Source organism: Loxodonta africana, chromosome 12, assembly GCF_030014295.1.
Source record: "Loxodonta africana isolate mLoxAfr1 chromosome 12, mLoxAfr1.hap2, whole genome shotgun sequence".
NCBI classification, from domain to species: domain Eukaryota; kingdom Metazoa; phylum Chordata; class Mammalia; order Proboscidea; family Elephantidae; genus Loxodonta; species Loxodonta africana.
The window spans coordinates 42263298-42285171 of record NC_087353.1 but is presented as its reverse complement, the minus strand read 5'-3'; the positions used below and the strand labels follow the sequence as shown (position 1 = coordinate 42285171).

At 39.3% G+C, this 21874-nt stretch overlaps 1 protein-coding gene and 1 long non-coding RNA gene across 3 annotated transcripts in view; one reads left to right on the top strand and one right to left on the bottom strand.

Annotated features, from left to right (window-relative positions):
- LOC135232941 (uncharacterized) overlaps positions 1-20324 on the top strand; it is a 58344-nt gene extending 38020 nt beyond the window's left edge. Inside the window, exon 3 of the long non-coding RNA XR_010323567.1 lies at positions 20256-20324. This is a non-coding gene — a long non-coding RNA (uncharacterized LOC135232941). The remainder of the gene's footprint in view (positions 1-20255) is intronic.
- The window catches only part of SLC4A1AP (solute carrier family 4 member 1 adaptor protein), a 65489-nt gene that overhangs the window by 19280 nt on the left and 24335 nt on the right, over positions 1-21874 (bottom strand). For both annotated transcript variants that reach the window (XM_010592008.3, XM_023550549.2), the window contains exons 4-7: positions 20759-20819; positions 20281-20420; positions 2307-2467; positions 1482-1551 (exon numbers count right to left, since the gene is read on the bottom strand). In XM_010592008.3, coding sequence (XP_010590310.2) covers positions 1482-1551; positions 2307-2467; positions 20281-20420; positions 20759-20819 — 432 coding nt within the window. The remainder of the gene's footprint in view (positions 1-1481; positions 1552-2306; positions 2468-20280; positions 20421-20758; positions 20820-21874) is intronic.

Genomic DNA, 21874 nt, shown 5'->3' with positions numbered 1-21874 from the left:
TAGTATATTCATACAATGGAATACTATGCATCGATAAAGAACAATGATGAACCCGTGAAACATTTCATAACATGGAGGAATCTGGAAAGCGTTATGCTGAGTGAAATCAGTCAGTTGCAAAAGGACAAATATTGTATGAGAACACTATTATAAGAACTCATGAAATAGTTTAAACAGAGAAGAAAATATTCTTTGATGGTTACGAAAGCAGGGAAGGAGGGAGGGAGAGGGATATTCACTAACTAGATAGTAGAGAAGAACTATTTTAGGTGAAGGAAAAGACAACACACAATACAGGAGAGGTCAGCACAACTGGACTAAACCAAAAGCAAAGAAGCCTCCTGAATAAACCGAATGCTTTGAAGGCCAGCGTGGCATGGGCGGGGGTTTGGGGACCATGGTTTCAGGGGATATCTAGGTCAATTGGCATATTAAGATCTATTAAGAAAACATTCTGTATCCTACTTTGGTCAGTGGCGTCTGGGGTCTTAAACGTTAGTGAGCTGCCATCTAAGGATGCATTAATTGGTCTCCACCCACCTGGAGCAAAGGAGAATGAAGAACACCAAAGACACAAGGTAATTATGAGCCCAAGAGACAGAAAGGACCACATAAATCAGAGGTTACCTCAGCCTGAGACTAGGAGAACTAGATGGCGCCCGGCTACAACAGATGACTACCCTGACAGGGAACACAACAGAGAACCCCTGAGGGAGCAGGAGAGCAGTGCAATGTAGACCTCAAATCCTCATAAAAAGACCAGACTTAATGGTCTGACTGAGACTAGAAGGACCCCGGAGGTCATGGTCCCCAGACTTTGTTAGCTCGAGACAGGAACCATTCCCAGTGCCAACTCTTCAGACAGGGATTGGACTGGACTACAGGACAGAAACTGACACTGTTGAGGAGTAAGCTTCTTGGGTCAAGTAGACACATGAGCCTATGTGGGCAGCTCCTGTCTGGAGGGGAGATGAGAGGGCAGAGGGGGACAGATGCTGGCTGAATGGACACAGAAATAGAGGGTAGAGTGAAGGAGTGTGCTGTCTCATTAGGGGGAGAACAACTATAAAAGCAAGGTGTATATAAGTTTTTGTGTGAGAGACTGACTTGATTTGTAAACTTTCACTTAGAGCACAATAAAAATTAAAAAAAGAAAAAAAAAAAGACAGCACCATATATTTTTAAATTAGCGAAAGGTACCTTAGGAAAGTCACTAACAGAGCTGGACAGAGGATATCCCTGATACTGAGAATAAGGAAACAGGCTACAGCTGGGAATTCTTAGAAAAGTCACTTCCCCTCAACAGGCTTCATTTCCCTCATCTATTGAAGAGGTTAAACGAAATGATTTCGAAAGTTCTGTCTAGAGTTCATTGGCTCCATATTCTGTATGATCTGCCTTTTTAACCAATGTAGCTCCAGCATAATGCACTATATATGATAGGTGCTCAATAAGATTTGTTGAATGGATCATTGTCTTACCTTTGCTTGAGGCTTTCAGCCTTTCAGAAATTTCAGAGAGTTCCCTTTCAGCATCATTTAACTTTGCAACCTGTAACGCCCAAATCGACAGGGTCAGCAAATGTTTTTCTTCTTACAGAATATGATAGTTTTCTTTATCTTCCTTCTCTTATTTTCACTACTGTTTCACCAGATTTAGAGGATTAATTCAGAAGTCCACTTAAGTCTGGTCCTTATGAAGTTGTTTATTTAATTGTAACTAAATTTCTGAATTAAAGAATTCAGAATTAAATGGAATGAATGTATAGAACTCAGACATTATTTTACTCTAAAGAAAGAGCTCAAGGCATTTTTCATTGATGAATCAAAAAGATAGCTGTTGGATATGTTTTAAGTTCTGGGTACTAAACATAAGGTAAACACATGCCAACTTATGATAATTTCAAAAGTTTAAGACTATTACCACACTATACTCCTCAAAATTCTTTTGTCTCCTCTTGATAACCAGAAGCCTAAAGTCAATTTCACCTCAGACTGCCCCAATTTGGAAATTTTTCCTTTCTTTTTTTTTGGGGGGTAACATTGTGTCTTAAGAATGTTCATTAATGAATCAATATTAACCTAAAGGAAAATCTTTAGCAGCAATCAAGCTTTATCCAAAAATTTGGATAAGACTAGTTGTTTTTCACCCCCAAATTTAAGATCACATAAAGTTGTAATTCAGTCCCAGACTTCAATGCCACTGCTTTTTAAAAATTCTAATTATCATAAAACAGATTTAAATAATGCATTATTTTATTAAAAAAAAATTAAACTACTACAGCTACTTCTATAAATAATACTTACCAATGATTCAAAGGTCTCTGGTTTCTCATCTATCTTCCCAGCCTTCTTCATTCGGTTGAGACGCTTCTTCTCAACCAGGCCAGTCCGATCAAGGAATGTGTCATCATCACTGTCATAAAAGTCTTCATCTTCCCAGTTCTTGGCTTTCCTTTTCCGAGATACTAGTAGATAAAATAAATGGTAATGAGATCAGATTCTTTAAAAAAGAAAGAAAGCAGGTAGGCAAGGAGATACGAGAATTACTATCAATTATTTAAGGAGATGATTCAAGAAACTGCCAAATTACATATAAACACAAGGAGCTAATTTATTTAATGAACAAAAGGCTCTTAAAAATCAATGAGAAAAAAAGATAAATGACAAAAAGGCCAATAATCCAAAAGGAAATCTGAAAAAGAATAAAGTTAAACTGTTTTAATGATTAAAGAAATACAAATTAAAACATGAAATACCACTTCTGGCCGATCCAACTAATAAAGTAAAAAGATTAATAATGCCCAGTTTGGCAAGGGTAAGGAAAAATGGACTCTCAAATAGTTGGTGGGAATGTACACTGACATAGCCTTTCTGAAGGGCAACCTTACAACAACTGTCAACATTAAAAATGCAACCACCAACAATTTCATTTCTAGGAATTTATCCTATAGGTATCAATGCAACATTGCTTCTAACAGTGAAAATCTAGAAAGTCAATCAATAAGGGGCTTTGGTGTTCATTACATTTTTGTCTACCCTACAGCTTCCTACTTTCCTTATTCTGGTAAAAGTACCCTCTTTCCTCTAGAAAACTCCTCCACCATTCTACCTGGTTCAGGGGTAGGCATGCGACCAGTCTCCTGTGATAATTCTATTTAGATATAGGGAAAAAGAGGCTCTCTTTCTAATGACGTTATTATACAAATTCAGGGCTACAAGCGGCCAGCTTTTCTGCATGGGTTGAGAATCTCTCTACAAAATAAAACCACGAACTCATAAGACAGACTCACTCACTCACAGACACCAATACACACACCCATACACACACACACACACACACACACACACACGGCTTGAATGTATTCTGGTGATACTGAGTTCTGGTGTGTTAGTACTGAATTCTAGTTCCACAACTTGAGGTCCTAATTCATGCAGTTCTTCGTTCAAACCTGTGAGCTAGTCTTCACAGCATAGGAAGCCAATAGCCCTTCCCTAGTTTGAGTTGAGTTTTTATTATTAGTAACCAAAATACTCCTTCTTAATAGAAATCTGATAATTCCCAGGCTAGGATGGTACATTGAACATGTATATCTAATTTATTTTCTCCCCAAACCCCATGTTAGTAAACAGATTTTTTTTTTTAAAGACACTAATTCACAAAGAAGGGAGAACAGAAAGAAGACAGCAACGCCGAATTATTAGAAAGCAGACAGGCTAGTGGAAACTACCTTAAAAAAAAATGAAAAAGAGATGAATCCTAAACCAACAGTGGGGAAAGCTGAGAACCAATTTGAGTACACTGCGGAATGAACAGAAGTGCTAAAATAAGGAGGGCTGAGTAAAAGCTAGTTGAGAAACAGATCTCCCTCTCTGTGTACTCACCTCCTTTCCAGTCACAATAGAAACCCAGAGGTTAATCTCTAGAAAGGGTAAAACAGTCTTTGGACTAAAAATAGGTTGTTGTGGTACAACTGACCACTTTTGCATGGCCTTTCTAGCCACACAAGTGATTGGATGGGACTGTGCAAATAAGATAATTGTGGCCCACGAAGAAGATTGGTCACTTTTGCCATCCCGCTGGGCTTGAAATGAGCACCCCAGAGGCAGGAAACAGAGGATCCCACCGCCACCAAGAAAGAACAGCCAGGAGCAGAGAGTGTGTCCTTTGGACCCAGGATTCCTGCGTTGAGAAGCTCCTGAAACCAGGAGACTTGGAGAGAGAGAGAGCTATAACCCTGAAGATGGCAAGAAGCAGTGGCAGGAGAGACCAGCAGAAGACTGTACAGTGGGGTTCCCAGCCCACAGAGCGAGAAAGCTGAGTGCTGGGGTGCCTCTGGGGACTTACTGATGCCCATTGCCATTGAGTCAATTCTGACTCACAGCAACCCTGTAGGACAGAGCAGAACTGCCCCACAGAGTTTCCAAGGAGGGCCTGGTGGATTTGAACTGCTGATCTTTTTGGCTATCAGCCATAGCTCTTAACCACTATGCTACCAGGGTATCCTAGGGACTTACTAGCAAGGGCTAAAAGGGCACTTTTTTTGTTTTGTAACACTTGCCTGAGCAGGGCACAGACTGAGGGGCCACAGAGGCATGCCTGTGAGGAGGGCTGGAAAGGATGTACTGACAGAAGAACTATATTCTGAGTGTTCCTTAACCTAAATTGTAACCTGTTACTTCCCTAATAAACCCCATAATCGTTGAGTATTATCTGTGAGTTGTGTGTGACCACTTCAATCAATTATTGAACCCAGTAGAGAGGAGTGTCATGGGAGGGACAGTTGATGTCAGAATTGGTAAAGAAGGTGGAGAGAGGAGGCATGTCTGACCTCTGCCTCACAGGATTCAGCCTTGGGCTTTTGATTTTGATTCTCCTTTCCCTTTGTGAAGTTAGAGGAGGTCAGACTTTGCCCCCACGCCATTTTTACAGTTCTTGTTGTTAGGTGCCATCGAGCTGATTCCGACTCACAGCAACCCTACGTATGACAGAACAAAACACTGCCTGATCCTGTGCCATCCTCACAATGGCTGCTTTGCTGCAAACCTATTATTACACCCACTGTCAATCCATCTCATTGAAGGTCTTCCCCTTTTTTGCTGACCCTCTACTTCACCAGGCATCATGTCCTTCTTCAAGGACTGGTCCCTCCTGATAACATGTCCAAAGTATGAGAGATGAAGGCTCGTCATCCCCGCTTCTAAGGAGCATTCTGGCTGCACTTTTTCCAAGGAAGATTTGTTCATTTTTCTGGCAGTTCATGATATATCCAGTATGCTTCATCAATACCATAATTCAAAGGTATCAATTCTTCTTCAGTCTTTCTTATTCACTGTCCAGCTTCTGCATGCATATGAGGCTATTGAAAACACCATGGCTTGGGTCAGGAGCACCTTAGTCCTCAAAGTGACATTTCTGCTTTTGAACACTTTAAAGAGGTCTTTTGCAGCAGATTTGCCCAATGCAGTAGGTGGTCTGGTTTCTTACTGCTGCTACCGCGGGCACTGATTGTGGATCCAAGTATAATGAAATCCTTGACAACTTCGATCTTTTCTCCATTTATCGTGATGCTGCCTATTGGTCAAGTTGTGAGGATGTTTGTTCTCTTTATGTTGAGGTATAATCCGTACTGAAGGCTGTAGTTTTTGATCATCACCAGTGCTTCAAGTCCTCTTCCTTTCAGCAAGCAGGGTTATGTCATCTGCATATCGCAGGTTGTTAATGAGTCTTCCTCAATTCCAATGCCACATTCTTCTTCATAAAGTCTCGCTTCTCTGATTATTTACTCAGCATACAGATCAAATAGGTGTAGTGAAAGGATACAACCTTGACTTTAAACCACGCAGTATCCCCTTGTTCTGTTCAAACGACTGCCTCTTGATCCATGTACAGGTTCCTCACGAGCACAATTAAGTGTTCTAGAATTCCCATTCTTCACAATGTCTTCCATAATTTGTTACGATCCACACAGTCAAATGCCGTTGTATTGTCAATAACACACAGATAAACATCTTTCTGGTATTCTCTGCTTTGAACTAACATCCATCTGACACCAGTAATGATATCTGTCTAAGTAATCTAGTGCTGCTAGAACAGAAATACCACAAGTGGATGACTGTAACAAAGAGAAGTTTATTCTCTCACAGTCTAGTAGGCTGCAAGTCCAAATTCAGGGCGTCGGCTCCAGGGAAGGCTTTCTCTCACTGTTGCCTCTGGAGGAAGGTCCTTATGATGCATCACTCTTCCCTTGATCTGGGAGCATCTCAGCACAGGAACCTCAGGTCCAAAGGACACACTCTGCTCCTGGCACTGCTTTCTTGTTGGTATAAGGTCCCCAAGTCTCTACTTGCTTCCCTTTCCTTTTTGTCTCTTGAGAGATAAAAGGTAGTGCAGGCCATGCCCCAGCGAAACTCCCTTTACCTTGGATCAGGGAGGTGACCTGGGTAAGTGTGGTGTTACAATCCCACCATAATCCTTTTAACATAAAATTACAATCACAAAATGGAGCACAACCACAGAATGCTGGGAATCATGGCCTAACAAAGGTGATACATATTTCTTGGGGGACACAATTCAATCCATGACAATATCCATCATTCCATGTCCCCTCCTGAATCTAGCTTGAATTTCTGGCAGTTCCCTGTAGATGTATTGCTACAACCATTTTTTAATTATCTTCACCAAAATTTTACTTGTCAGTGATATTAATGATATCGTTTGATAATTTCTACATTTTGTTGGATCACCTTTCTTTGGAATGGGCACAAATATGGATCTCTTCCAGTTGATTGGCCAGGTAGCTGTCTTCCAAATTTCTTGGCACTGCGAGTGGGCATTTCCAGTGTTGCATCAATTTGTTGAAACATCTCAATTGGTATTCCAACAATTCCTGAAGCCTTGTTTTTCACCCATGCCTTCAGTGCAACTTGGACATCTACCTACAATACGACAATCTGCTGAAACCCACCCACCCTGGGTGACCCTGCTGGTATTTGAAATACTGGTGGCATAGCTTTCAACATCACAGCAACATGAAAGCCACCATGGTGTAACAAACTGATAGATGAGTGGTCACTAAAAACAGTACTGTCCTGAAAATAGCTGAATGCTGAGAACCTGCCCAGTCTGTTTCCACCACATAGCTCTAAGAATGCTGGCAGCCAGTCTACTCTTTCCACACAGGAGATTGGAAGAGTACTCTCTGGAGAAAAACCTAAGGATTCTCCCAAAAAAGGCCCACCCAGATGATTCTACAGTGTTTCTCTAAGTCAAAAAGCCCCACCTATGTATTCCCAGCTGTCAATAAGCTTTTAGTCTCCAAATAAAACTCTACAACCAAAGGTTAAATGACACCTGAGAAAAGCGTCTAACAAAAAGACCAAACAAAAAAAAAGGCAACCTGGAGAAAACACATTAGCAGAGATGAGAGGATGTTTTTGCAATTTGTGAAAGAATAAAAGGATATCATCTTTTAAAAAAAATATTCAAAAAACTAAAAAGACCTCTTAGAAATTAAAACTTTGATATCGAAATAGAGAACCTGAAAGATAAAGCTGCAAAAACCTCCCAGAAAGAACAAAAAGACACAGAGATGCAAAAGAGAAGAAAAAAAGTTAAGAAACTTAAATGGCAAGTCTAAGAGGTCTGAAGGGAACAGACAAAACAGAGGAATGACATAACTGCATGAATGCAATTACTAGGAATTTCCAGATCAAAGGACCCAACAAATAACAGAAAAAATGGATAGGAATAACCCCACAGCAAGCTACATCATAGCTAAGGTTCAGAACCTTAAGAATAAAAGGAAATCCATTAAAGACTACCATCACCTACATCCTCTACTGTTATACCACGTTTTTAGTCTGCTAAGACTAAAGAAGGGGGGCAGAGCCAAGATGGCAGAATAGACAGACACTTCCAGTGAGCCCTCTTAGAACAAAGACCCCAAAAAACAAGTGAAACGAGTGTATTTTTGATAAGCTAGGAGCCCTGAACATCCAAAGGCAAGCTTAGAAAACAAACTGAGGGGCAGGGGAGGAAGAGACAGTTCAGAAGCAGAGAAGAGTTACCGGACTTGAATTGCGGGGAGCCCTCAGGCACCACTCCTGGGAGCTACAGCGGCAGGCTGGTACTAGCGTTCAGCCGCAGTTTCCTCAGGGAGAAGCAGCCAGCCACACAGCCTACTCAAATCTCTGGAACCAGAGAACAGTGCTCTCGGCAAAACCTAAGTACTTGCATATATTTTACCATGCCCCCTGTTCCTAAGCTGGCTTCAGTGGCTGACTTCCCTGGGCCTGAGATAGGCCCGACTGAACGCCTAGAGCTATCCTCCCGACCTATGAGAAGGAATAAATATGCAACTGGGGGAAAAAATAATTTGCCAGCTCCACTAACCGGGAGAGCTCAGGACAGAAGCAGCTCCTGTGCACGTATAAACTGTCCATACGCTTTGAATACCTTTCCCCTCTGCATGGATCTGTGTGGGCCTATTTCAAAAGAATAGGCCCTTGTTTGCAGACTACAACCGTTTCTGCTGTGCGGTGGAGAGGTGGGTGTTTGATGCTTGACATTGCTTTGCCTATTAAACAGGGTCCTCACCTACCCACATCAGGGGCCTAAGGACTGGTGGCTCCACTCAGGTCACCCAGCCACTGACGACAGGGGTTCAAGGATAACTGGTACCTCCCGGTCCTTACGACTAAAAACACTGGGTGCCCACAGTCCATCTGCAGAACTTACCCACCTCTACGCTCTAGGGAACACGGACACGCTTTCCTCAGAGACACGTGGGGGACAATTCTCAGCCCCCTGCCTTGTTCAGAGTGTGACCCCTGCTGCAACCAGATACTGGTACCTACACCAATCACCCCTGCCCCTCTAAGACTGTAGGATAGAGCCTGTACCACACACTTGATGATCACCTAGCTGGACACCTGAGCTGAATTCATGCAAGAAAAGTGAATGGACTCCTAGACTGATATACCTGATAACAGCTCTAGCCATCTGAGGATGGGACATCAGAGCTCCAAAGGCAAATATAATCAAGATAGCTCACTTAAGCAACCCATTTGGACATATCAAAACAAAACTAAGCTAGAAGCTAAGACACAGTAAACAAACATAAAATAAACTAATACAATAACTTATAGATGGCTCGGAGACAACAGTCGATATCAAGTCACATAAAGAAATAGACCATGATCGCCTCAACAAGCTCTCAAAACAAAGAATCAAGGAATTTTCCAGATGAAAATGCATTCCTGGAATTACCAGAGGCAGAATACAAAATATTAATATACAGAACCCTTCAAGACATCAGGAAGGAAATCAGGCAATACGCAGAACAAGCCAAGGAACACACAGATAAAGCAACTGAAGAAATTAGAAAGATTATTCAGGAACATAATGAAAAATTTAATAAGCTGGAAAAATCCATACACAGATAAAATTTTAGTAATCAGAAATTCAGAAGATTAACAATAAAATTGCAGAAGTAGACAACTCGACAGAAAGTCAGAGGAGCAGAATTGAGCAAGTGGAAGACAGAATTTCTGAACTTGAAGATAAAGCACTTGGCACCAATACATTTGAAGAAAAAAAAAAATCAGATAAAAGAATTAAAAAAAATGAAGAAACCTTAAGAATCATGTGGGACTCTATCAAGAGAATTAACCTACGAGTGATTGGATTACCAGAACAGGGAAGGATAACAGAAAATACACAGAGAATAGTTAAAGATTTGTTGGCAGAAAACTTCCCTGATAAAGCGAAAGATGAGCAGATATCTATCCAAGATGCTCATCGAACTCCACATGAGGTAGACGTCAAAAGATAGACACCAAGACACAATATAATCAAACTTGCCAAAACCAAAGATAAAAAGAGAATTTTAAGAGCAGCTAGGGATAAACGAAAAGTCACCTACAAAGGAGAGTCAATAAGAATAAGCTCGGACTACTCAGCAGAAACCATGCCGGCAAGAAGGTAATGGGGTAACTTATATAACAAACTGAAGGAAAAACATTGCCAGCCAAGATTCTTATTTCCAGGAAAACTGTCTCTCAAACATGAAGGTGAAATTAGGACATTTCCATATACACAGAAGTTTAGGGAATTTGTAAAAACCAAACCAAAACTACAAGAAATACTAAAAGGAGTTCTTTGGTTAGAAAATCAATAATATTAGGTGTCAACCCAAGACTAGAACACTGGGCACAGTAATCAGAAGTCAACCCAGAAAGGGAAATCACAAAAATAAATCAAGATTAAAAAAACACTCAAAACAGGGCGACAGCAATGTTATTATATAAAAGGAGACAACATTAAAACAATAAAGAGGGACTAAAAAATGTAGTTACGGATCTTCACATGGAGAGGAAGACAAGGCGATACAAAGAAATAAAAGTTAGGTTTAAATTTAGAAAAATAGGGGTAAATAATAAGGTAACCACAAAGGAGACAAACTATCCTACACATCAAAATAAACTACAAGAAAAAAATACAGACTCAGCAGAAACAAAATCAACAACAATGAATACGAGGAAAGGACAATAGATAAAGACAATCTACTCAGCACATAAAATTAAGTGGGGAAAAGAAACTGTCAACAACATACAAAAAAAGACATCAAAATGACAGCACTAAATTCATACTTATCCGTAATTATGCTGAACATAAATGGACTAAATCCACCAATAAAGAGACAGAGAGTGGAAGAATGGATTAAAAAACATGATCCGTCTATATGCTGCCTACAAGAAACACACCTTAGATTTAGAGACACAAACTGAAACTCAAAGGATGGAAAAAAATATATCAAGCAAACAACAATCAAAAAGAGCAGGAGTGGCAATATTAATTTCTGACAAAACAGACTTTAAAGTTAAATCCATCATAAAGGATAAGGAAGGACACTATATAACAATTAAAGGGACAACATACCAAGAAAATATAACCATATTAAATACTTATGCACCCAATTACAGGGCTACAAGATACATAAAACAAACTCTATCAGCATCAAAAATTAAGATAGACAGCTCCATGATAATACTAGGAGACTTCAACATACCACTTTCGTTGAAGGACAGGACATCCAGAAAGAAGCTCAATAAAGACACGGAAGATCTAAACACCACAATAAAACAACTTGACCTCATAGATGTATACAGAACACTCCACCCAACAACAGCCAAGTATACTTTCTTTCCTAGCGCATAGGGACCATTGTCTAGAATAGACCACGTATTAGGTCATAAAGCAAGCCTTAGCAGAATCCAAAACACTGAAATATTACAAAGCATCTTCTCTGACCCTAAGACCATAAAAGTAGAAATCGATAACAGAAAAAGCAGGGAAAAGAAATCAAACACTTGGAAACTGAACAATACCCTGCTCAAAAAAGACTGGGTTATAGAAGACATTAAAAACCAAACCAAGTGCCATCCAGTCGATTGTGACTCGTAGCGACGACCCTATAGGACAGAGTAGAACTGCCCCATAGAGTTTCCAAGGAGTGCCTGGCGGTTCCGAACTGCCGACGCTTTGGTTTGCAGCCATAGCACTTAACCACTACGCCACCAGGGTTTCCATAGAAGACATTAAGAATGGAATAAGGAAATTCATAGAATCCAATGAGAGTGAAAACACTTTCTAGCAAACCGTTGGGATACAGCAAATGCAGTGCTCAGAGGTCAATTTATATCAATAGATGCACACATACAAAAAGAAGAAAGGGATAATCAAACAATTATCCCTACAACTTAAACAAATAGAGAGCAACAAAAGGAACCTTCAGGCACTGGAAGACAGGAAATAATAAAAATTAAAGCAGTACTAAATGAAATAGAAAAACAACTGAAAGAGCTAACAAGACCAAAGCTGGTTTTTTGAAAAAATTAACAAAATTGACAAACCATTGGCCAAGCTGACAAAAGAAAAACAGGAGAGGAAGCAAACAACCCAAATAAGAAATGAGATGGGTGACATTACAATAGACCCAACTGAAACTAAAAGAATCATATCAGATTACTATGAAAAACTGTACTCTAACAAATTTGAAAACCTAGAAGAAATGCATGAATTCCTAGAAACACACTACGTACCTAAATTAACACAGAGGTAGAACAAGTAAATAGACCCATAACAAAAGAAGAGGTTGAAAAGGTAATCAAAAAGCTCCCAACAAAAAAAAAGCCCTGGCCCGGACAGCTTCACTGCAGAGTTCTACGAAACTTTCAGAGAAGAATTAGCACCACTACTACGAAAGGTATTTTGGAGCATAGAAAAGGATGGAATACTCCCCAAATCATTTTATGAAGCCAGCATATCACTGATACCAAAACCAGGTAAAGACACCACAAAAAAAGAAAATTACAGACCTATATCCCAAATGAACTTAGATACAAAAATCCTCAACAAAATTCTAGCCAATGGAATTCAACAACATATCAAAAAAAAAAGTAATTCAGCATGATCAAGTGGGATTCATACCAGGTATGCAGGGATGGTTCAACATTAGAAAAACAATTAATGTAATCCACCACATAAATGAAACAAAAGACAAGAATCACATGATATTATCAATCGATGCAGACAAGGCATTTGACAAAGTTCAACACTCATTCATGATAAAAACTCTCAGCAAAATAGGAATAGAAGGAAAATTCCTCAACATAATAAAGGGCATTTATACAAAGCCAATAGTCAACATCAACCTAAATGGAGAGAGCCTGAAAACATTCCTCTTGAGATCGGGAACCAGAGAAGGATGCCCTTTATCACCACTCTTATTCAACATCCTGCTGGAGGTCCTAGCCAGAGCAATTAGGCTAGATAAAAAAACAAAGGGCATCCAGATTGCCAAGGAAGAAGTAAAAGTATCGCTATTGGCCGATGACATGATCTTATACACAGAAAACCCTAAGGAATCCTCAAGAAAACTACTAAAACTAATAGAAGAGTTCAGCAGAATATCAGGATACACGGTAAACATACAAAAATCAGATGGATTCCTCTACACCAACAGAAAGAACATCGAAGAGGAAACCACCAAATCAGTACAATTTACAGTAGCCCCCAAGAAGACAAATACTTAGGAATAAATCTTGTCAGAGATGTAAAAGACCCACACAAAGAAAACTACAAAACACTTCTGCAAGAAACCAAAAGAGACCTACATAAGTGGAAAAACGTAACTTGCTCATGAATAGGAAGACTCAACAGTATAAAACTGTCTATTCTACCAAAAGCGATCTATAGATTAAATGCAATTCCGATTGAAATTCCAATGACATTTTTTAATCAGATGGAGAAACAAATCACCAACTTCATATGGAAGGGAAAGAGGCCCCGGATCAGTAAAGTATTGCTGAAAAAGAAGAATAAAGTGGGAGGCCTTACTCCACCTGATTTTACAACCTATTATACTGCCACGTAGTCACAACAGCCTGGTAGTGGTACAACAACAGATCCATAGACCAATGGAACAGAATTGGGAATCCAGACATACATCTATCCACATATGAGCAGCTGATATTTGACAAAGGCCACAAAGCACTTAAATGGGGAAAAGACAGTCTTCTTAACAAATGCTGCTGGCATAACTGGATATTCAACTGCAAAAAAATGCAGCAAGACCCATACCTTACACCACCCACAAAAATGAGCTCAAAATGGATAAAAGACCTAAATATAAAATCTAAAACGATAAAGATCACGGAAGAAAAAACAGAGACAACATTAGGAGCCCTAATACATGCCATAAACAGTATACACAACATTACTAACGATGCAGAAGAAAAACTAGACAACTGGGAGCTCCTAAAAATGAAACACCTATGGTCATCCAGGAAAGCCTGGTGGTGTAGTGGTTAAGTGCTATGGCTGCTAACCGAAACGTCGGCAGTTCAAATCCACCAGGCACTCCTTGGAAACTCTATGCGCAGTTCTACTCTGTTCTATAGGGTCGCTGTGAGTCAGAATCCACTCAATGGCAGTGGGTTTGGCTTTAGTTTTTGGTTTATGCTCATCCAAAGACTTCACCAAAAGAGTAAAAAGATTACCTACAGATTGGGAAAAAGTATTTAGCTATGACATTTCGGATCAGCGCCTGATCTCTAAAATCTACATGATACTGCAAAAACTCAACCACAAAAAGACAAATAACCCGTTTAAAAAATTGGCAAAAAATATAAAGACACTTCACTAAAGAAGACATTCAGGTAGCTAACAGATACATGAGGAAATGCTCACGATCATTAAACATTAAAAAAAAAAAATTAGCCATTAGGCAAATGCAAATCAAAACTACAATGAGATTCCATCTCACCCCAACAAAGCTGGCATTAATCCAAAAAACACAAAATAATAAATGTCGGAGAGGCTGTGGAGAGATTGGAACACTTATACACTGCTAGTGGGAATGTAAAACGGTACAACCACTTTGGAAATCGATTTGGCGCTTCCTTAAAAAGCTAGAAATAGAACTACCATACGATCCAGCAATCCCACTCCTTGGAATATATATATCCTTGAGAAATAAGAGCCTTTACAGAAACATATACATGTACACCCACGTTCATTGCAGCACTGTTTACAATAGCAAAAAGATGGAAGCAACCAAGGTGCCCATCGACGGATGAATGGATAAATAAATTATGGTATATTCACACAACGGAATACTATGCATCGATAAAGAACAGTGAGGAATCTGCAAAACATTTCATAACATGGAGGAATCTGGAAGGCATTATGCTGAGTGAAATTAGTCAGTTGCAAAAGGACAAATATTGTGTAAAACCATTATTATAAGAACTTGAGAAACAGTTTAAACAGAGAAGAAAATGTTCTTTGATGGTTATGCCGGCGAGAAGGGAGGGAGGGTGGGAGAGGAGTATTCACTAATTAAATAGTAGAGAACTTCTTTAGGTAATGGGCAAGACAACACACAATACAGGCGAGGTCAGCACAACTGGGCTAAACCAAAAGCAAGAAGTTTCCTGAATAAACTGAATGCTTCGAAGGCCAGCGTAGAAGGGTGGGGGTTTGGGGACCATGGTTTCAGGGGATATCTAAGTCAATTGGCACACTAAAATCTATTAAGAAAACATTCGGCATCCTCATCTAAGATGCATCTTTTGGTCTGAACCCACCTGGACCAAAGGAAAATGAAGAACACCAAGGACACAAGGTAATTACGAGCCCAAGAGACAGAAAGGGCCACATAAAACATCGACCTGGGACCAGAAGAACTGGATGGTGCCCGGCTACAACTGATGACTGCCCTGACAGGGAACACAACAGAGAACCCCTGAGGGAGCAGGATAGCAGACCCCAAATCCTCATAAAAAGACCAGACTCTGACTGAGACTAGAAGGACCCTGGTAGTCATTGCCCCCAGACCTTCTGCTGGCCCAGGATAGGAACCATTCCCAAAGCCAACTCTTTAGACAGGGATTAGACTGGACAATGGGATGGAGAGGCATGCTGGTGAGGAGTGAGCTTCTTGGATCAGGTGGACACTTGAGACTATGTTGGCATCTCCTGGCTGGAAGGGAGATGAGAGGTTAGAGGGGGTTAGAAGCCGGTGAAATGGAAAGAGTGGAGCGAGGGAGGGAGCGGGCTGTTTCATTAGGGAGAGAGCAACTGGGAGTATGTAGCAAGGTGTATATAAGTTTTGTGTGAGAGGCTGACTTGATTTGTAAACTTTCATTAAAGCACAATAAATAAAAAAAAGAAAAAACTAAAAAAGGATGTACTCCAGCAAAACAATAGAAAAAGGTAAGAAATATGAGAATATAACGATCAAGACACAGAAAATCCAACATAGGAAAAAAGCAAAGGAAATATCAAGAATGACAAAGTCAAGTCCTGGGATGACAGTTCTGCAGCAGGTCTAGAGAGCAACAGGCTCTAAAAGAATAGTGTTTTCCAGCGGAAATGTCTACAAAAAAAATTGGACCTGATAAATTATTTGATGTGATTGACCAGGCAGAGACACATACAGGCTTTTGAAAGGTGGGGAAGAATAAGCAAGAGGTACAAAGAAAACCAAACATACACAAAAAATAACACAATCATTAACTTTAAAGGAAACAAAAAGAAATAAAACTGCTCAGCTGTGACTAATATTTATAAGACATAATAAAGAAAATACTAAATATCAATTTAATGAGTCAATAGATAATATCTAAAGTTAATGACTTGAAATATAAGAATATATGTTTTAGAAATGAGTATTTGGAAATGCCTGAAGATATAACTGAAAGAGCTGATTTTTGTTTTTAGTCATTTTAAACTATACATAAGTTACTTTGCAAAAATAAAAATTAATTTTAGAATAAAGATATAATATAACATGTTCTTGCTGTAGTTAAGTGCCATCGAGTCAGTTCCGACTCATACCAACTCTATGTACAACAGAACTAAACACTGTCCAGTCCTGCAACATCCTCACAATCATTGCTATGTTTGAGCCCACTGTTGCAACCATTGTGTCAATGCATCTCGTTGAGGGTCTTCCTCTTTTTCGCTGACCCTCTACTTTTCCAGGCTTGATGTCCTTCTCCAGGGACTAGTCCCTCCTGATAACATGACCAAAGTACATGAGACAAAGTCTTGCCACACTCGCTTACAAGAAGCACTCTGGCTGTACTTCTTCCAAGACAAGCTTACTCATTCCTCTGGCAGTCCACAGTATATTCAATATTCTTGGCCAACACATAACTGAAAGGCATCAGTTCTTCTCCCATCTTCCTTATTCATAGTCCAGTTTTCGTATGCCTATGGGGCAGCTGAAAATATCACAGCTTAGGTCAGGCGTACCTTAGTCTTCAAGGTGACGTCTTTGCTTTTCAATACTTTATGAAGGTCTTTTGCAGCAGATTTGCCCAATGCAATACATCCTTTGATTTCTTGACTCCTGCGTCCATGAGCGTTGATTATGGATCCAAGTAAAATGAAATCCCTGACAACTTCAATCATTTCTCCATTTATCATAATGAGGTTGCTTATTGATCCAGTTGTGAGAATTTTTGTTTTCTTTATGTTGAAATGAAATCAATAGTGAAGGTTGTCATCTTTAATCTTAATCAGTGCTTCAAGTCCTCTTCACTTTCAGCAAACAAAGTTGTGTCATCTGTATAACGCAGCTTGTTAATGAGTCTTCTACCAATCCTGATGCCAGGTTCTTCTTCATATAGTCCAGCTTCTTAGATTATATTTGCTCAGCATACAGACTGAATAAGTATGGTGAAAGAACACAACCCTGATGCACACCTTTCTTGATTTTAAACCATGCAGTATCCCTTTGTTCTGTTTGAATGACTGCCTCTTGGTCTATGTACAGGTTCCTCATGAGCACAATTAAGTGTCCTGGATTCCCACTCTTTGCAATGTTATCCATAATTTGTTATGATCCACACAGTCAAATGCCTTTGCATACTCAATAAAACACAGGTAAGCATCTTTCTGCTAAGATCCATCTGACATCAGCGATGATATCCCGTCCCAGTCCTCTTCTGAATCCAGCATGAATTTCTAGCAGTTCCCTGTTGATGTACTGTTGCAGTCATTGTTTAATTATCTTCAGGAAAATTTTACTTGTGAGTGATATTAATAATATTGTTTGATAATTTCTGCATTCTGTTGGATCACCTTTCTTTGGAATGAGCACAAGCATGGATTTCTTCCAGTTGGTTGGCCAGGTAGCTGTCTTCCAAATTTCTTGGCATGGATGAGTGAGCAACTCCAGCGCTGCATTTGTTGAAACATCTCAATTGGTGTTCCGTCAATTTCTGAAGCGTTGTTTTTCACCAATGCCTTCAGTGCAGCCTGGACTTCTTCCTTCATTACCATCTGTTCTTGATCATATGCTACCTCCTGAAATGGCTGAACATCAACCAATTCTTTTTGGTACAGTGACTCTGTACTCTTCCCATCTTCTTTTGATGCTTCCTGCATCGTTCAACATTTTACCCATAGAATCCTTCAAAATTCAACTTGAGGCTTGACTTTTTTCTTCAGCTCCTTCAGCTTAAGAAATGCTGAGCGTGTTCTTCCCTTTTGGTTTTCTATCTCTAGGTCTTTGCACATTTCATTTAAATACTTTGTCTTCTTCAGCCGCCCTTTGAAATTGCCTGTTCAGCTCTTTTACTTTCATTTCAGTTCTTTCATTTGCTTGAGTTACTCTACATTCGGAAACCCTGGTGGTGTAGTGGTTAAGAGCTATGGCTACTGTCATGGATTGAATTATGTCCCCCCAAAAATGTGCACATCAACTTGGTTAGGCCATGATTCCTAGTATTTTATGGTTGTCCTCCATTTTCTGATTGTAATTTTATGTTGAGAGGATTAGGGTGAGATTATAACACAACCCTCAGTCAGGTCACCTCCCTGATCCAAGGTAAGGGGAGTTTCCCTGGGGTGTGGCCTGCACCATAATTTCATCTCTCAAGAGATAAAAGGAGAGGGAAGCAAGCAGAGAGTTGGAGACCTCATACCACCATGAAAGCAGCACTAGGAGCAGAGTGCGTCCTTTGGGCCCAGGGTCCCTGAGCCTGAGAAGCTCCTCAGCCACATTAGATTGAGGACAAGGACCGTGCTCCGGAGCTGACAGAGAGAGAAAGCCTTCCACTGGAGGTGACACCCTGAATTTGGACTTGCATCCTACTAAACTGTGAGAAAATTAATTTCTCTTTGTTAAACCCATCCACTTGTGGTATTTCTGTTATGGCAGCACTAGATGACTAAGACAGCTACTAACCAAAAGGCTGGCAGTTGGAATCCACCAGGCGCTCCTTAGAAACCCTATGGGGCAGTTCTACTCTGTCCTATAGGGTTACTATAAGTCGGAATCCACTCAGCAGCAACGGGTGTTTTTTACTCTACATTCAAGAGCAAGTTTCAGAGGCTCTTCTGACATTCATTTTGGTCTTTTCTTTCTTTCCTGTCTTTTTAATGACCTCTTGCTTTCTTCATATATGATGTCCTTGATGTCATCCCACAACTAGTCCAGTCTTCGGTCATCTGTGTTTAATGCATCAAATCTATCCTTGAAATGGTCTCCAAATTCAAGTGGGATATATTCAAGGCCATATTTTGGTTCTAGTGGACTTGTTTTAATTTTCTTCAGCTTCACCTTAAATCTGTACATGAGCTATTGATGGTCTGTTCCACAGTCAGCCTTGTTCTAGCTGATGATATTGAGCTTCTCCATTGTTTCTTTCCAAAGATATAGTCAATTTGATTCCTGTGATTTCCATCCAGTGAGGTCCATGTGTATAGCTGCCATTTGTTGTTCAAAAAGGTATTTGTAATGAATAAGTCGTTGGTCTTACAAAATTCTATGACGTGATCTCTGGCGTTGTTCCTATCACCAAGGCCATATTTTCCAACTACAGATCCATCTTTGCTCCCAACTTTTACATTCCAATCACTAGTAACTATAAATGGATCTTAATTACATGTCTGGTCAATTTCAGACTAAAAAAGTTGGTAAAAATCTTCAATTTCCTCATTTTGGCATTAGTGGTTGGTGTATAAATCTGAAAAATAGTCATATTAACTGGTCTTTCTTGTAGACATATGGATATTATCCTATCATTGACAGCACTGAACCTCAGGATAGATCTTGAAATATTCTTTTTGACAATGAATGCAACACCATTCCTCTTCAATTTGTCATTCCAGGCATAGTAGAACATATGATTGTTTGATTCAAAGTGGCCGATATCAGTCCATTTCAGCTCACTAATGTCTAGGATATCAATCTTTATGCATTCCATCTCATTTTCAATGACTTCTAATTTTCCTAGATTCACATTTTGTACATTCCACATTCTGATTATTAATTAATGTTTGCAGCTGTGTTCTCTCACTTTAAGACTAATTAACAAATTATTGTATAGCCAGTTCTTTTTTAATGATGTAAATCTAATGTATTGATAAGGACAATATCCATGATACATACTTATGTAGAAAAGTTAGTCAGAGAAGAGAGAAAGTAACATGACTGCATATATATATATATATATATATATATATTTTTTTTTTGGTTCTTGTTAAAGGATTTAGTTCTAATGTATATGTTTATATATGCAAAGAAAATGTGTGGGAGAATATAACAACGGCACCTCAAGGTATTGAGATCGAAAGTTTTTTCTTTTTACTTTATAGGATACTGTACAATTTATACTTTCCTCTTATAAAGAGGTTTTATTACATTTTATGTTAAATTTTGCTTTTTTTCTTTTAAGGACAAAAGTATTCCCATATACTGACCTGCCTCCTGACGCAACAATCCCAAAGTATCAAGGATCCGACATGCTTCCAGGGAGCACTGCATCATTGCTTCCTTTTTCTTTCCTGAGTGAATGGCCTCAGCCACCAGTTGTTTTCCAGTTGAATCATCCACAGGTAACCTATATTGGTTTGGAGAGAATTACAGTACAGCTGTACTCTAATGAAATTCTCATGAAAAAAACTAATATGTTTTGATAATCATGTTTTTTGAACCGGCTTTTCAATCTCTCAATTCATTTTGTTCTATTCTGCCAAGGCTGGACTTCAAATCTTTTCCTCCCACCTCTTTACCTTCCTCTCCTGAAATAATATAAGTGTTGCTCAAACATCAAGGCCCAAAATCAAGAACAGCCTAAAATTAAGACTGAAGTTACCCCTCCAGCTGTTGTCTATAACCATAAATTAAGCCCCAAATTGGTCTTTTTCAGAAATGAACACTAATGGGAAAAGAACATACCTCACCCTGCAGAGCCAAGTACTGTGCCCTTGTTCATCAAATTCATACTCTAATTCTTCTCCTATGGAAGAAAGACAACAATTTTAATAGGATCTGAAAATTACTAGTTGGTACAAAGGGAAGAGAGCAAAGGTTAAATAAGAACAGCTGTTCCCATACCACACTGAATACTGCATTTCAAAGCATTTTACTTTTCATTCTTAGAGATTAACATCTGGTAGCAAAATTAAGATGACTTTGAGGAAGAGAAAAGAAAACTCAGATCAAAACAAAAAAGTCCATTCTATTTTCAAAACTTTTTATAACTGCAGAATCTTGTATTATCATTTAGGTTACTGATCTCCAGATTTTTCCCAAAGGTCCAGAAGGGATAAAACATTTATAAGACCTATAAATGTTTTTTTTTTTTTTTTTATAAATGTTTACAGCCAAAAGCAACTTTTCTTTCAACACACTTAATGATTTTCAAAGTCCTAGGTGTAAATAGTAGATACTTGAAAAACCAGTGACCTATGACAGATCCTAACTGTTTAAAGATCCCATTAAACATATAATGTAAACGGGTCTTCTTACACTGGCCTCCAGAGGTCAAAGTGGTTCATTTGTCACAGTTGCCTGGTTTTTGTTGTTGTTAGTTGTTGTCAAGTTGGCTTCAACTCATGGTGACACCGTGTACAACAGAACAAAACGTTGCCTGGTCCTGCACCATCTTCAAAACTGTTAGTATTCTTGAGTTCACTATTGTAACCACAGTGTATTTTGAGTGCATTCCAACTAAGGGGCTCATCTTCCAGCACTATACTAGACAATATTTTGTTATGATCCACGAGATTTTCATTAGCTAACTTTCAGAAGTAGGACACAAGGCCTCTTTTCTTAGTCTTAGTCTGGATGCTCTGCTGAAACCTGTCCACCATGGGTAACCCTTTTGGTATTTATAATATGGGTGGTATAGCTTCTAGCATCATTAACAATATCCAAGCCACCACAGTATGACCAACCGTCAGAAGGGTGGTGGGCCTGGTTTTTAGAATAAATATTAAACATGGAAAGCAATCAGTTCATACATATATCTCACCCTGCAGAGCCACACACATACGTTTTTTTATAGTATCT